At 36.1% G+C, this 14,648-nt stretch overlaps 1 protein-coding gene and 1 long non-coding RNA gene across 2 annotated transcripts; one reads left to right on the forward strand and one right to left on the reverse strand.

The window, feature by feature from the left end:
• Positions 1-535: 535 nt before the first annotated feature.
• Positions 536-5,241, forward strand: LOC125490926 (alpha-(1,3)-fucosyltransferase C-like). The gene is made up of 2 exons (XM_048631433.1): positions 536-1,730; positions 4,522-5,241. The coding sequence occupies exons 1-2, from the start codon at positions 904-906 to the stop codon at positions 4,829-4,831; spliced, it is 1,137 nt and encodes a 378-aa protein (XP_048487390.1). The 5' UTR covers positions 536-903; the 3' UTR covers positions 4,832-5,241.
• Positions 5,242-9,185: 3,944 nt separating this feature from the next.
• LOC125490930 lies at positions 9,186-10,470 on the reverse strand. The gene is made up of 2 exons (XR_007267974.1): positions 9,830-10,470; positions 9,186-9,674 (listed from the first exon to the last, which is right to left on the reverse strand). It is a non-coding gene; the product is annotated as an uncharacterized LOC125490930 (long non-coding RNA).
• Positions 10,471-14,648: the final 4,178 nt, after the last annotated feature.

The raw sequence follows: 14,648 nt of genomic DNA on the forward strand, positions 1-14,648 counted from the left end.
AAAACGAATATTTTTTTTCGCGAATTTGCAAAACTCGTAGAACAAAAGTTGTTCAGAATGACCCCTTGAGTCATCCCTTTTCGGCTTAGTATACCCTTAGTATAACTTATTATCTACACTTTAATACCTGTAGTTACCTTTCTACAAGTAAATACCACATTTGTTTAGAAAGCTAATCGGGTTCCGAGTATGGAGAAAAGTGGCACCCCTACTCTTTCCTGGTACTTACCAGTGTAATTAAAAATTATACATACCCTCAAATCACTACTTAAAAATAATTGTCAATAAAAATGGCGAGTAAAAGTTTAGTGACCCACTTACATGTGTGCGTGTCACTGCGTGTGCTGTGTGAAGAGCATTGAAAACCCAAATTTGGCGGGGCACTTCACCCTGTACCGGCCCTTAAATGTATTGTTGCCTTGCTTTGACAGTATACGGACAGAAAGAGACAGACATAGATTTAATGTCGACATTAGCTTAAAGTCCCTTTCTGCAACTCGGCATGAGAACAATATATCCTGTTCCTGAAATTTAAAGTCATGGTTATTATTTGTATTAACGGTGTGAGAGTGTTGATCAGTTAGTGAAGCGTTGTTATCGAAATGTAATTGCCAGAAACGCAGTATTGAACTATAGTAACACGAGTGCACACTCGTGTTATTGTACACGTTTCCTCTTTAATTAGTCTAATTGACAAGAAAAATAATGTTCTAATTAAATGACGCCATCGTTCCGTACGAAGTCGGTACTCACACACTCAGTATGTATATTTGTCAATGAAGATAACAACTTGGCTGAAATATTCTCTTCAAAGATCGCAAATATTCACGATTCGGATTTATGTGACAGTGTGGAAGCGTGCGTTGGACTAACACACCGCTAAGTATTTTGTGCTGTGAAATTATGGAAATGCGAGGGGTTTTCTCATTATTGATCGCATCAAGTGCAGTGTGGCTGACGTCAAACTACTGCCGCCCCGATCCTCCGGTGCCAACAAACAACAAGCTCATCCTCTCCTGGGCGCCGCATTATGGCGACTACAGCTTTGGCTTCGGCCACGGTACACCGGAAGACTTCAAAAAAGCTGGCTGCAAGTACACCAACTGCGAAATTATCAAACGCCGATGGTTGTATCCGTTGCAGCGAATCGATGCTTTCTTGTTTCACGGATTTGAAGACTACGAAATACTGTTTGGGACGCCGCGCGTGAGATTCGATCATCAAATCTATATATTTTATTGTTTTGAATCTGTGAGACAAAGCTACATCGCTGAACGAAGAAGGGATTTCTTTAACATGACCTTTACGTACAGGTTAGACTCTGATATAGCGTGGCCTTATTTTGGAGTTTATGATGCAGAAACTGAAGAACTTGTTGCACCTTCGTTCAACCCGCAGTGGATTTCAACAATGGTACTGAAAGGGTCGAAAGTGCAACAAGATATTGACGCGCTTATTGCGAGTAAAACACACACAGCTGCCTGGTTAGTATCGAACTGTCACAGTGTTAGTGGAAGAGAAGAATATGTGAAGAAATTGCAAGAGCTTGGCATCGACGTTCATATCTACGGTGCTTGTGGCACTTACAAGTGTCCGTTCAGTGAGAATTGCAAGAAAATAATCAGCAAATATTATTTCTATATCGCTTTTGAAAATTCCTTGTGCGAGGACTATGTCACAGAGAAGACAATCACAGCGTTCGAAAGTGGTTCAGTGCCGGCCGTGTTAAGGGTCTGCAAGGGGGAATCGAGGGTTGGCATTGTCATAGAATTATGTAGTAAACGATGCTCTACAACCTTGAAAAAAATCACACAGGTAGCCGAAGAGTCTAGCTAGGTGCTGAATAATTCGAATTCAAGTAAATGATTATGGATAACTGTAAATAAAATTCAGAATATGACGAATAACCAGAAAATCACACTCCCGTATTGTAACAACTGTGTCGTAATTATTAAGAAATTTCATATGATTTTTATCATATTATAAAGTTAAAGGCTTGGACTAGGCGCTAAATACCTTGTTTTTTAATAAACACACACTTATTTTGTGTAAATTAATCCCAAACTTGAGCAATTTTTTTTCCCTCAAATCTTCATACAAATATCTATGGCGGCTTTCTGTGTTATAAAATCATAAACACAAGTGACGTTTGACTCAGTTGGCCGCTGGCCTCCAAAGAAGGGTCACGTCGGTTTAGGCAGCACTGACAGCTCGCGATCTTATCGTGTACAGATACAAAATCACTGCACATTGGTTGTCATTGCACTTTTTCAACTTTTATGACACCAACATAATTTGATTTGAAATTGAGGAAGCATAATTCTTCCAGTATATTCAATACATTAAATTAAATTAGATAGTGTGCAATATTCTCGTGACATTACAGTCTCGTAAAGGTCTGATGAGGAGCAGGAATATAGCGAATGGATCTAAGTGATGACAATACGCACGAACATTAGGTTAGGGATCAAAAATACAGTCTCTTGGTGCTGTTTGAGGTATGGTCTCGTGAGGATCTGATGAGGGCATAACACGGTGGTGGCTCAATTTTATTTCAAAGATGTTAATAGCTAAAAGCATCGAGTTTAGGCTATTAAGTATGTTTTTCAGAGAGAGAGAAAGAGATTTTATTTTTCCTCTGGATGTGTTAGGTTTACTGGGTTTACTAAGTTCATTCTGTTAATGGCATCAAGTTGTTATGTGTTCATAAGTAATAATTGTTTATTAACAAAATGCTGTTGGTTCTCCACGAAAATGTAAAAATAAAAATAAAATAAATAAAAATAAATTCGTAACCTAAAATTGTCAATGACGGAATTTCTTCTATAGACAGTAGCCACAAAAAAAACAAACGATAGATGGCGTGATTTGAAGATAAAGATACATTTATTCGACACATAGACAGCAACAAAAAAAAATACAGATTTAAAGAAAAGAAACACATACTTATACAAAACAACAAAGAAAAAAAAGGATACACATCAAAATAACTGGAAAAAATATAAGCCCCAATTTACTTGTGTGGGACAGGGAGTACCTACCATAATATTTTTTTTAGGGTACTCCCCATCTATGCGAAATATCAGCTTGATATCTTTACCCGTTTCTGAGAAAAAGGGCGGTGACAGACAGTCAGTCAGACAGACGGACAACAAAGAGATCCTATAACGGTTGCTTTTTTTCTTTTGACGTTCGAAACCCTAAAATTAAGTAAAAATATTATGCTGCTACCAAAAATGTACTTACAGGTATTGAAAAGGCGGTATATAGTACTAAACAAATTATAAACAAACAAAAAACCCGACTGCACGCTAAAAAGATGAAAACAAGTCCCAATGTTAATGGAAAGTATCGTAGGCGGGGACCAGCAGAGGGTTCACCATTTAGCTGAATGTTACTTAGAAAACGGCCTTGAGTGGCGGTCAAGTTGGTCCCCGCCTGCGATACTTTCCATTAACATTGGGACTTGTTTTCATGTTTTTAGCGTACAGTCGGGTTTTTCATTTGTTTATAATTGTATTTTTTTATTTGTAACTTTTTAGTTGTTTTTATTTTATGAAATTTTACGTCAGTAGTTCATGATCATTTTTTATTTCAATAATTTTGGTGTTGTAATTTAAATACCTTCAATATGCATATTTTTGTAATGTGAAAATCAAGCCCTTTCATTTGATACCTTACGCGGCAAAGTTGAATTATTATTTTTTCGATCATCACGTTATGTCCTCTAGAGGGCGCTATGTACATTTTAATGGAACGTCACATAGCCTACATCGCGCCATCAATACGCTTCTAACAATACCTCATACATCAAAATCTATCAAGCCGTTTAGGCTACAGGAGGGAACAAACAAACATACATACATACAATCAAAAAACATTACCCTCCTCCTTCGGCAGTCGGGTAAAAAGGAGTAAGATAGGGGGTCATTCTGAACTTTTGCTCTACGAGTTTTGGAAATTAACAAAAAAAAAACCTTTTTCATAGAAACTTTGTTGGACATGTGACTTTTTACCATGGAAAACGAATATTTTTTTTCGCGAATTTGCAAATCTCGTAGAACAAAAGTTGTTCAGAATGACCCCTTGAGTCATCCCCTTTTGGTTTAGTATAGCCCTTTTGCGACACTATGTATTTATTTTGCTTTGTCGTCGGGGTTCAGTTGGCTGGAGGATGCCCGAAACTTATTATCTACACTTTAATACTTGTAGTTACCTTTCTACAAGTAAATACCACATTTGTTTGAGAAAGCTAATCGGGTTCCGAGTATAGAGTAAAGTGGCACCCCTATTAATTTCTACTCTTTCCTGGTGCCTACCAGTGTAAGTAAGAATTATACTTACTTACCCTAAAATCACCCAAAATGTACTTGAACATAAATATTGTCAATAAAGTTGGCGAGTAAAAGTTTATTGACCCACTGTGCAAACTTACATGTGTGCGTGTCACTGCGTGTGCTGTGTGAAGAGCATTGAAAACCCAAAATTGGCGCGGCACGTCACCCTGTACGGGGCCTTAAGTGGTGCTAATTTGACAAGGTTCCTACCACCAAATTCGTATTTAGACGCCCAAGAGTTAGGACCTGTTGAACTAGCTAAAGAAATGAAGCGTCTTATGGCTGATAAAAAGTCATATGCTGAAAAACTTTATTGGCGGCAAAGATATAAGGTGGCGAAATATACATATCTGACAGAGAAAACCGGACATCACCCGTTTTGTAGTGTGTGTGAAGCTGTTAATACTGGAAAAGTTATAACCAAACGAAACAAGGAAGTTTTAGATTGGTGGCACTCTTCACAAACTGGTGATGGAGGCTCGTGTTTGATGTGAGCAATTGAAGTGCTCCTTTCGGATAATGCATTATAGGGTTCAATCGACTGGAAATGACTTCCTCTATCACCTCCTGAAAGGATCCGGTCTATTTATCAATAACCCTGTATAACGGTATAACAAAACAAGGTGTAGATAATGATATGAAATAGAGTGACATCGTGAAGAGGAAAAGATAATCAAGTTAGTTTGTTGTTCTATTCATCAAGTGCATTAAATTAAATATATGATATTTATGTTGGATTCGAGAAGAGCCTTGTAAAACTAATCGAGATCTCAAAATTGTATCGTCTTCGTATTACAGTGATAATATTGTTTTCTTACATGTTTTTTTTTTTATAACATCCTTCTTTTATTTAGTTACATGTTGATTTTAATTATTCTGAGTCATTAAATATTTTTAAATTTTGTTTAGTTATCATTTTTATTAGAACCCGACATAGATACTTACTCGAAAACATACTAATTTATGAGACCAACTCTATAATCAACGTATCTGCTGCCGTGTATACATAATATATATAATATATAAGTATCATCCCCATTTCAAATACTGAAATCCTGAGAGTCCAGTGAGAGACCGAAGGCGACTTGCACAAACGTATTAAATCTAGATTAGGGTCACTTTTACCAAACGCTAAACGTATTTAAAATTGTATTTAAATCAAATTTCAAATACTTAGGGCGTCTTGCACAACAAAGTGAAATAAAATTAAATCTATGACCTCTTGCTCTGACATTATACTGTCAGAGCAAGAGACAAAATATTTAATTTTATTTAACTTTGTTGTGCAAATAGCCCTTACATTTTATACTAACTGACAGACGTTTGACAGGCTACTAAATACGTTTAGCGTTTGGTGAAATTCCACCAGTGTTAAATCTCGACTTAAGCCATAAATTTATATGGATTGACGTTTCTTAAATCGAGATTTGACACTAATCTAGATTTATTATGTTTGTGCAAGTGGCCCTGAGCCTGAGACTCATTGGCCTAACCTAACATTTTTCTAAAAGTAGATGATAATAATAATAATAATAATATGTGGGGACATCTCACACACGGCCATCCGACCCCAAGCTAGGCAGAACCTGTGTTATGGGTATCGGACAGCTGATATATCTACACAAATACATAGATAGATACATACTAAATATAAATATCAACACCCAAGACCCGAGAACAAATATCTGTGTTTAAACAAATATCTGCCCCAGCCGGGAATCGAACCCGGGACCTTCGGCTCAGTAGTCAGGGTCACTAACCACTACGCCATTCGGTCGTCAAAATGTCGTCATGATAAATCAAAGATGCCCCAAAAATAAGGGTGACTTGCTCAAACATATTAGTGTTAAATCTCGATTTAAGCCAACATAAGTTACGATTATTTCTAGTAGTTCTGCGTACTGCACGTGTACGGTATGGGACGGTTTGACCAAACGACTCAAATAAATAGCGAAGTTTGATTGCTTGACCAGCGTTGTCCAGATTTTTCAGTAAGTAGGTATTTCACGTTATTAACTATCTGGTTTCTTACATATGTTTGTGTTCTAGTGTTTTCGTTTCTATTATTTAAAGTTTTGTGTAAATTGGTACCTATAAGGATAAGCTTATTCTGTCAACTATCCATACAACTTACCTATACTTACTTTATTTTTCAGTGACAACAACAAAGAAAATAAAAAATCAACCACACCCATAAACTAAACATGAAACGCTGGATACAAGGTATTAATTCCTCTCCGGGACAACAATACTAAAACGACCATCAGACCACCTAGTTACCTACCTACTAACTAGAAGGATAATGGAAAAGATACAGAAATTAAATCAAGCAATTGTGTATAAGTATTGGTGTCAGAAAAATTACTCAACCAGTGTGTTGTGTGTGTTATTCACCCAAATAAAGTTTTACGTCCATAAAATGTATTTCTTCTTTCATAAAAAGTAATAGTATAGTAGTAAGTACCTATATAGTTTCTTAAAGTCAGGCATATTTTTCAGATAAAAGGTAACCTAGGTAGGTATAACTTGTTTTTTCCTGTAACAAAATAGGTAGTTAAATATTTGAGCTATATAGAGACCACTTTGAGTAAATTATTCTTACAAGTTGAAAGGGGTAAGTAGAGAGTTAGATAGGTACACAGGTAGGTGAGTTAAGGTTAAGGTGTTCCTCATGTATGTAGAGCCGGTCCGTTTGGAAGAGGAAAGCCGAGGTGTTAGGGCTATAATGTGGCAAGTTACTTGGCGACCCTCCTTGCGGGGTGAAAGAAGTGGCGGGGGCGAGGTAGCACGACATGCTACACACGTAGAAAAGTGTGCCCGGATTAATCTCGCGATAGCTTGTAACTATTTCTGACGTAAGTAAAATTTTATTCTATGAGTGTTCCCGTAAATGTCATATTTAGCTTAAAATTTATAGTTTGACAGCATTAAAATTTGGATGTTTACCTTCAGAATATCTACCAATTTGAATTTATTTATGTAAAAGTGTTTTATTTTATAAATCAATTTCCATGTCACTTTCATGTTCACTCTCTGTTAGAACTTGTTCATCGTCGTCGTCATCCTCATCTTCATCATCGTTTTCATTAACTTCAATTATAAATCTAAGACAAAAACCAAAAAACATTATACCTACTTTGAAGTATAATGTACTAGAGTACGCCAGTCATATTAGTTCAGTGTACACATATAATATTTTATGTTTAATTTACATTAAATTATAAATAAACAATAACATACCTGTCCAATACATCGTCAAATACTCTATCAGATTTATAATATTCGTCTTAATTTTTTAAGACGTGGTCGTCACAATTTCTCCACTTTTCAGGCGAATAATTAGAGAAAAGCAACTCTAAGTCATTTATCTCTTTATCTAAGTTAGAGTCAATCGACGTTCTTGCGAGCTCGCCTTTCACTTACCCCCACACAAGTTCAATAGGATTTAATTCCGGGTGGTATGGGGGTAGGCGAAGCACGATATGACCATTTTCTTTCAAAATTTCATCAATTTTGTAATTTTTCTCTGTGTTTTGCTCATTAATTACTTTCATTAAATCACATATATTTTGGTTGCTTTCCTAGTTACAAGAACTGATAACTGACGCACTGTCATATGGACTCTTCGTCTTTGTTGTTTACTTTTTCGTATCTGACTGCGCAGTACCAACATTTAGGCGCGTAGCATGACCGATCCGGTACGCTGTTCTACAAGAAGCCCCTATATTGAGACATTATACGATTTGTTGTTTTTAACGTTATTTTGTTGACGAATTATAGATACCTAATAATAATATAACGATAATATTAAAAAGGCCTCAACACTCATCCTAAGACTAATGGTCTCAGGATCAATGATCTCATGTGGGTCGCACTCAAATTATGACAGACTGCCGTAACAATGACATGCAGCGCACGCGTTCCCCTCCACCACTACCCCTCCCGCTACCCGCTGTCGTCTTGGGTACCTCGTCCCCTCCGCGTCTTTCACCCCGCAAGGAGGGTCGCCAAGCAACTTGCCAATCTATAGTGTAATCCTGAAGTAGATCGGTAGGTGTGTTGATTAATTTTTAGACTTAGAACTATAACTTAAGTTGTTTTAAGCAACCCGGTTCATGCCTACCTTGTCAGTAACACGTTTTTCAGTCATTCAGTCCAAAGATCAGAAATAATAATATGACAAAACAGAGTCACTTTCACATGGTAGTTTCGCAAAAAATAATAAGTTAGCGTCGATGCAATAAGCTTTACATGCTTAAACAACACATCAGCTCTAAGTTAAATCCATATTTATGCACCTACAACAACAATTTCCCATATATTTCACGGTTTTACTTTTAGAAATTTTAGGGCGGCTTGCAAGAACGTCTTAAAACTCGATTTTGTTGAACTTAAGCTCAGTTTAAGCGTAAATCAGCAAAATCCTCTTGCACGATCTCGATTTAGTGTCAAATCTCGATTTAGAGAAACGTCAAAATTAAACCGGCAATATCTCGGTTTTACGCGTAAATCGAGATTTAACTTCCTTGTCAAATGTCAAAAGCAATCTTTGAAGTATTGTTTTTGGTTGTTTTGTTGTTAGTAATTAGAATTTCTAGTTAACTTACTCGGTAATATCAAAAATGTTTGAGGCGATGGGATATGCTCCCAGCCAATGCCAGCACTCTATGCAGTTGCGGAAGCCTCCAGACTACGTCACACCTTATAGAGTGCCCTAATGCCCCAAAGTGCAGTCAAGGAGACCTGATGAAGGCCAATGACCTCGCAATAAGAGTAGCAAAACACTGGAGGAAGTTAGCTTAGTGCATTTACACGATAGAAGAAGAAGGAGATCAAAAATCTGATGACGATAAAGAAATGATTGAATATTTGAATACCCCTTACTTTTATAGGAGGGTTAACTACTAAAATAACAGATTTGTTTCGTGCTTATCGAGATGATGAATTTATTAAAAGCTTTCGTCTTACAAAAAATACCACAACAATGTATATAGACCAACCTCCTCGTGCCTTACAGTCTGGGAACAATGCAAGAACTTCGCTGATCAATAACTATTTTGCAAGGTTATAGCGTCACCAGTACCAAACACCAGTTGATTTAAAAACATGTTTATTATTATTAATTACCACTGTATATTATATACCTAAATCTTAAAATATGGCTTGTTGTTTTATTTTGCTTGATGATTGTTTCGCTTCTTTACTTAAAATATTGAATGTTGTTTGGCATTCCTCTGGGAGGAAATTAACATCAGCCGACACCATTTCCCAGTCTTATCCATGGAGCTCCACTGTCTGAACTACAGACTCGTCTAAAACTTTGCTATCTAAGTATATCTGCAAACATAAAAATCCAAATAAAAATCCGTTAGCCCGTAGAGTAAATCACAATACTCTAGCTACCTACATACTTTATTACCTACTATTATACAATGTATTGCCAATTTTATTTTGCAAGTAGCCATATGGCTAGATATAATAATAGAACTTACTTGAGATCTGCATTTTTTCACTTGAGTGCTGTTTTTTCGTCTTTGTTTTCAGGTTTTTGTTCCCAGCTTGTAAATTCTCAGGAGTTCTGGGTACATAAGTGGTGTTGGCGTTATATTATTCTTTACTCAGCATCTTCCAAGCCTTCTGTTTTTCGGCTACGGTCTAACCATCAGTTTTTTTTTTTTCAATTATGAAATTATATTTGTCTACGAGGTTACATAAAAGCATACTTTCGTCACATGTAAAATTGGGTGCCCGTTGGTGGTTTTTACCTTCCATTTATATAATTTATCAATTAGGTATTTATATTTCTAGCACACGGTTGTTTGTTTATCAAGTGACAATGAAGTGACAGTAACAGTCGGTGACTGGACTGACATGTGACGACAAGTATATTTCATTTCACCCAAAATATTAGCCCACTTCATTGGAAACTATCAAATTTTAAATCAAATAGTGTATAACGAATCGTATATAGACCGAATGAGAAATTGAATGATATCATAAACTAGGTTTTGTTAAATCGTTTTAGAAAAACCATGGCGCAAGACAGTTTTAAATCGTTTTAAATAAAAATCAGTTTAGTCTTAAGAAACGTTTAGTAAAGCTATGCTTAGGGGTTCTTTTCTGCAAGCCGCCCTTAGTATAATTTTAACAGGCACCTGTTTAGACCCCTTTTAAATTTAGGAAGAAAGTTGCTAATTTTAATTTGACAGCGTTAAAAATGGGACCTTCAGAATACCAATTCGACCATCTAACCTAAGTTGAATAGTTTTAACGCTGTCAGATTCAAAATTTAAAGTGACGTCTCTAATTTTGGAGATAAACGGTGCCTTCAGAATGCCAAATAAATTTAGAGCATGGAAGTAATAATACAACAGGAATTATGAGTCAAGAGCCTCAACAAGGCCATTGGAATCGCTTACAACCATGAATCATCAAGATACGCGTACGTGTTAGAAATGCAACATGACTGAAATGCATTTGTGTATATACCTACATCTGATATATTGATAATGAGAACGATAACAGTATACAGGGTTATTGGTAAGAAGACCGGATTCTTTCGGGAGGTGATAGAGGAAGTCATTTCCAGTCGATTGAACCATATTATGCATTATCCGAAACTTAACCATTTAATAAAATTCAAAAAAACTTAAATATTAAATATCTTAGAAATGGTTAAGTTTCGGATAATGCATTATAGGGTTCAATCGACTGGAAATGACTTCCTCTATCACCTCCTGAAAGGATCCGGTCTATTTATCAATAACCCTGTATAACGGTATAACAAAACAAGGTGTAGATAATGATATGAAATAGAGTGACATCGTGAAGAGGAAAAGATAATCAAGTTAGTTTGTTGTTCTATTCATCAAGTGCATTAAATTAAATATATGATATTTATGTTGGCTTCGAGAAGGGCCTTGTAAAACTAATCGAGATCTCAAAATTGTATCGTCTTGGTATTACAGTGATAATAATAATATTGTTTTCTTACATGTTGATTTTAATTATTCTGAGTCATTAAATATTTTTAAATTTTGTTTAGTTATCATTTTTATTAGAACTCGAACAGAGCAAGAGGTCATAGATTTAATTTTATTTAACTTTGTTGTGCAAGACGCCTTAAGTATTTAAAATTTGATTTAAATACAATTTTAAATACGTTTAGCGTTTGGTAAAAGTGACCCTAATCTAGATTTAATACGTTTGTGCAAGTCGCCTTCGGTCTCTCTCTGGACTCTCAGGATTTCAGTATTTGAAATGGGGATGATACTTATATATTATACTAGCTGTTCCCGCGCGCTTCGCTTCGCCTTAAAAAGTTTTCCCGTGGGAATTCCGGGATAAAAAGTAGCCTATGTTCTTTCTCTGGGTCTAGACCGTATGCATACCAAATTTCATTCAAATCCGTTCAGTAGTTTTGGCGTGAAAGAGTAACAGACAGACAGACAGACAGACAGACACAGTTACTTTCGCATTTATAATATACTAGCTGTTCCCGCGCGCTTCGCTTCGCCTTAAAAAGTTTTCCCGTGGGAATTACGGGATAAAAAGTAGCCTATGTTCTTTCCCAGGGTCTAGACCGTATGTATACCAAATTTCATTCAAATCCGTTCAGTAGTTTTGGCGTGAAAGAGTAACAGACAGACAGACAGACAGACAGACAGACAGACACAGTTACTTTCGCATTTATAATATTAGTTAGGATTAGTAATTAGTAATTAGTAATTAGTAATTAGTAATTAGTAATTAGTAATTAGTAATTAGTAATTAGTAATTAGTAATTAGTAATTAGTAATTAGTAATTAGTAATTAGTAATTAGTAATTAGTAATTAGTAATTAGTAATTAGTAATTAGTAATTAGTAATTAGTAATTAGTAATTAGTAATTAGTAATTAGTAAGGATATTATGTATACACGGCAGCAGATACGTTGATTATAGAGTTGGTCTCATAAACTAGTATGTTTTCGAGTAAGTATCTATGTCGAGTTCTAATAAAAATGATAACTAAACAAAATTTAAAAATATTTAATGACTCAGAATAATTAAAATCAACATTTAAGAAAACAATATTATCACTGTAATACGAAGACGATACAATTTTGAGATCTCGATTAGTTTTACAAGGCTCTTCTCGAATCCAACATAAATATCATATATTTAATTTAATGCACTTGATGAATAGAACAACAAACTAACTTGATTATCTTTTCCTCTTCACGATGTCACTCTATTTCATATCATTATCTACACCTTGTTTTGTTATACCGTTATACAGGGTTATTGATAAATAGACCGGATCCTTTCAGGAGGTGATAGAGGAAGTCATTTCCAGTCGATTGAACCCTATAATGCATTATCCGAAAGGAGCACTTCAATTGCTCACATCAAACACGAGCCTCCATCACCAGTTTGTGAAGAGTGCCACCAATCTAAAACTTCCTTGTTTCGTTTGGTTATAACTTTTCCAGTATTAACAGCTTCACACACACTACAAAACGGGTGATGTCCGGTTTTCTCTGTCAGATATGTATATTTCGCCACCTTATATCTTTGCCGCCAATAAAGTTTTTCAGCATATGACTTTTTATCAGCCATAAGACGCTTCATTTCTTTAGCTAGTTCAACAGGTCCTAACTCTTGGGCGTCTAAATACGAATTTGGTGGTAGGAACCTTGTCAAATTAGCACCACTTAACACGGCCGGCACTGAACCACTTTCGAACGCTGTGATTGTCTTCTCTGTGACATAGTCCTCGCACAAGGAATTTTCAAAAGCGATATAGAAATAATATTTGCTGATTATTTTCTTGCAATTCTCACTGAACGGACACTTGTAAGTGCCACAAGCACCGTAGATATGAACGTCTATGCCAAGCTCTTGCAATTTCTTCACATATTCTTCTCTTCCACTAACACTGTGACAGTTCGATACTAACCAGGCAGCTGTGTGTGTTTTACTCGCAATAAGCGCGTTAATATCTTGTTGCACTTTCGACCCTTTCAGTACCATTGTTGAAATCCACTGCGGGTTGAACGAAGGTGCAACAAGTTCTTCAGTTTCTGCATCATAAACTCCAAAATAAGGCCACGCTATATCAGAGTCTAACCTGTACGTAAAGGTCATGTTAAAGAAATCCCTTCTTCGTTCAGCGATGTAGCTTTGTCTCACAGATTCAAAACAATAAAATATATAGATTTGATGATCGAATCTCACGCGCGGCGTCCCAAACAGTATTTCGTAGTCTTCAAATCCGTGAAACAAGAAAGCATCGATTCGCTGCAACGGATACAACCATCGGCGTTTGATAATTTCGCAGTTGGTGTACTTGCAGCCAGCTTTTTTGAAGTCTTCCGGTGTACCGTGGCCGAAGCTAAAGCTGTAGTCGCCATAATGCGGCTCCCAGGAGAGGATGAGCTTGTTGTTTGTTGGCACCGGAGGATCGGGGCGGCAGTAGTTTGACGTCAGCCACACTGCACTTGATGCGATCAATAATGAGAAAACCCCTCGCATTTCCATAATTTCACAGCACAAAATACTTAGCGGTGTGTTAGTCCAACGCACGCTTCCACACTGTCACATAAATCCGAATCGTGAATATTTGCGATCTTTGATGAGAATATTTCAGCCAAGTTGTTATCTTCATTGACAAATATACATACTGAGTGTGTGAGTACCGACTTCGTACGGAACGATGGCGTCATTTAATTAGAAAATTATTTTTCTTGTCAATTAGACTAATTAAAGAGGAAACGTGTACAATAACACGAGTGTGCACTCGTGTTACTATAGTTCAATACTGCGTTTCTGGCAATTACATTTCGATAACAACGCTTCACTAACTGATCAACACTCTCACACCGTTAATACAAATAATAACCATGACTTTAAATTTCAGGAACAGGATATATTGCTCTCAGACCCATTGTTTGATATGCTTGTTTGTTTGCAAAGTTTAGGACTTTTTATATTTTTTGTTGGTAGTGTATGGGCTGCCACTAGTTGTTCTATTGTAATGAGGCGTAAACAGCTATTCGCTAGTTAACGAGCTACTCAAATATGCTCCATATTGAAACACAATAAAATTAAATTTGTATTGTAAGTATTATCACATGAACATGACACAAGTTGCTCTTTCTACTTTTAAGTTATAATGGCAGTCGTTAGTTTATTTCAAAAGTTGATATTTTTTTCTAAATAAAGTTATGGAAGAATTCTCGTAATCAGAAGAACTGGACACATTTAATTTATTACGCAGTATGAACGAGTAAACTGTGGCCAGCTGCGAAAAAGGACAGCAAAGACTATT

Source organism: Plutella xylostella, chromosome 28, assembly GCF_932276165.1.
Source record: "Plutella xylostella chromosome 28, ilPluXylo3.1, whole genome shotgun sequence".
NCBI lineage: Eukaryota > Metazoa > Arthropoda > Insecta > Lepidoptera > Plutellidae > Plutella > Plutella xylostella.

What these genes read in the sequence shown, in the direction of transcription:
- LOC125490926 (XM_048631433.1), top strand. Translation starts at nt 904, where the DNA reads ATGGAAATGCGAGGGGTTTTCTCATTATTGATCGCATCAAGTGCAGTG. An exon ending in TCAGTGCCGGCCGTGTTAAG is followed by an intron (nt 1,731 to 4,521) that starts GGTCTGCAAGGG and finishes CGGGGCCTTAAG; the next exon opens with TGGTGCTAATTTGACAAGGT.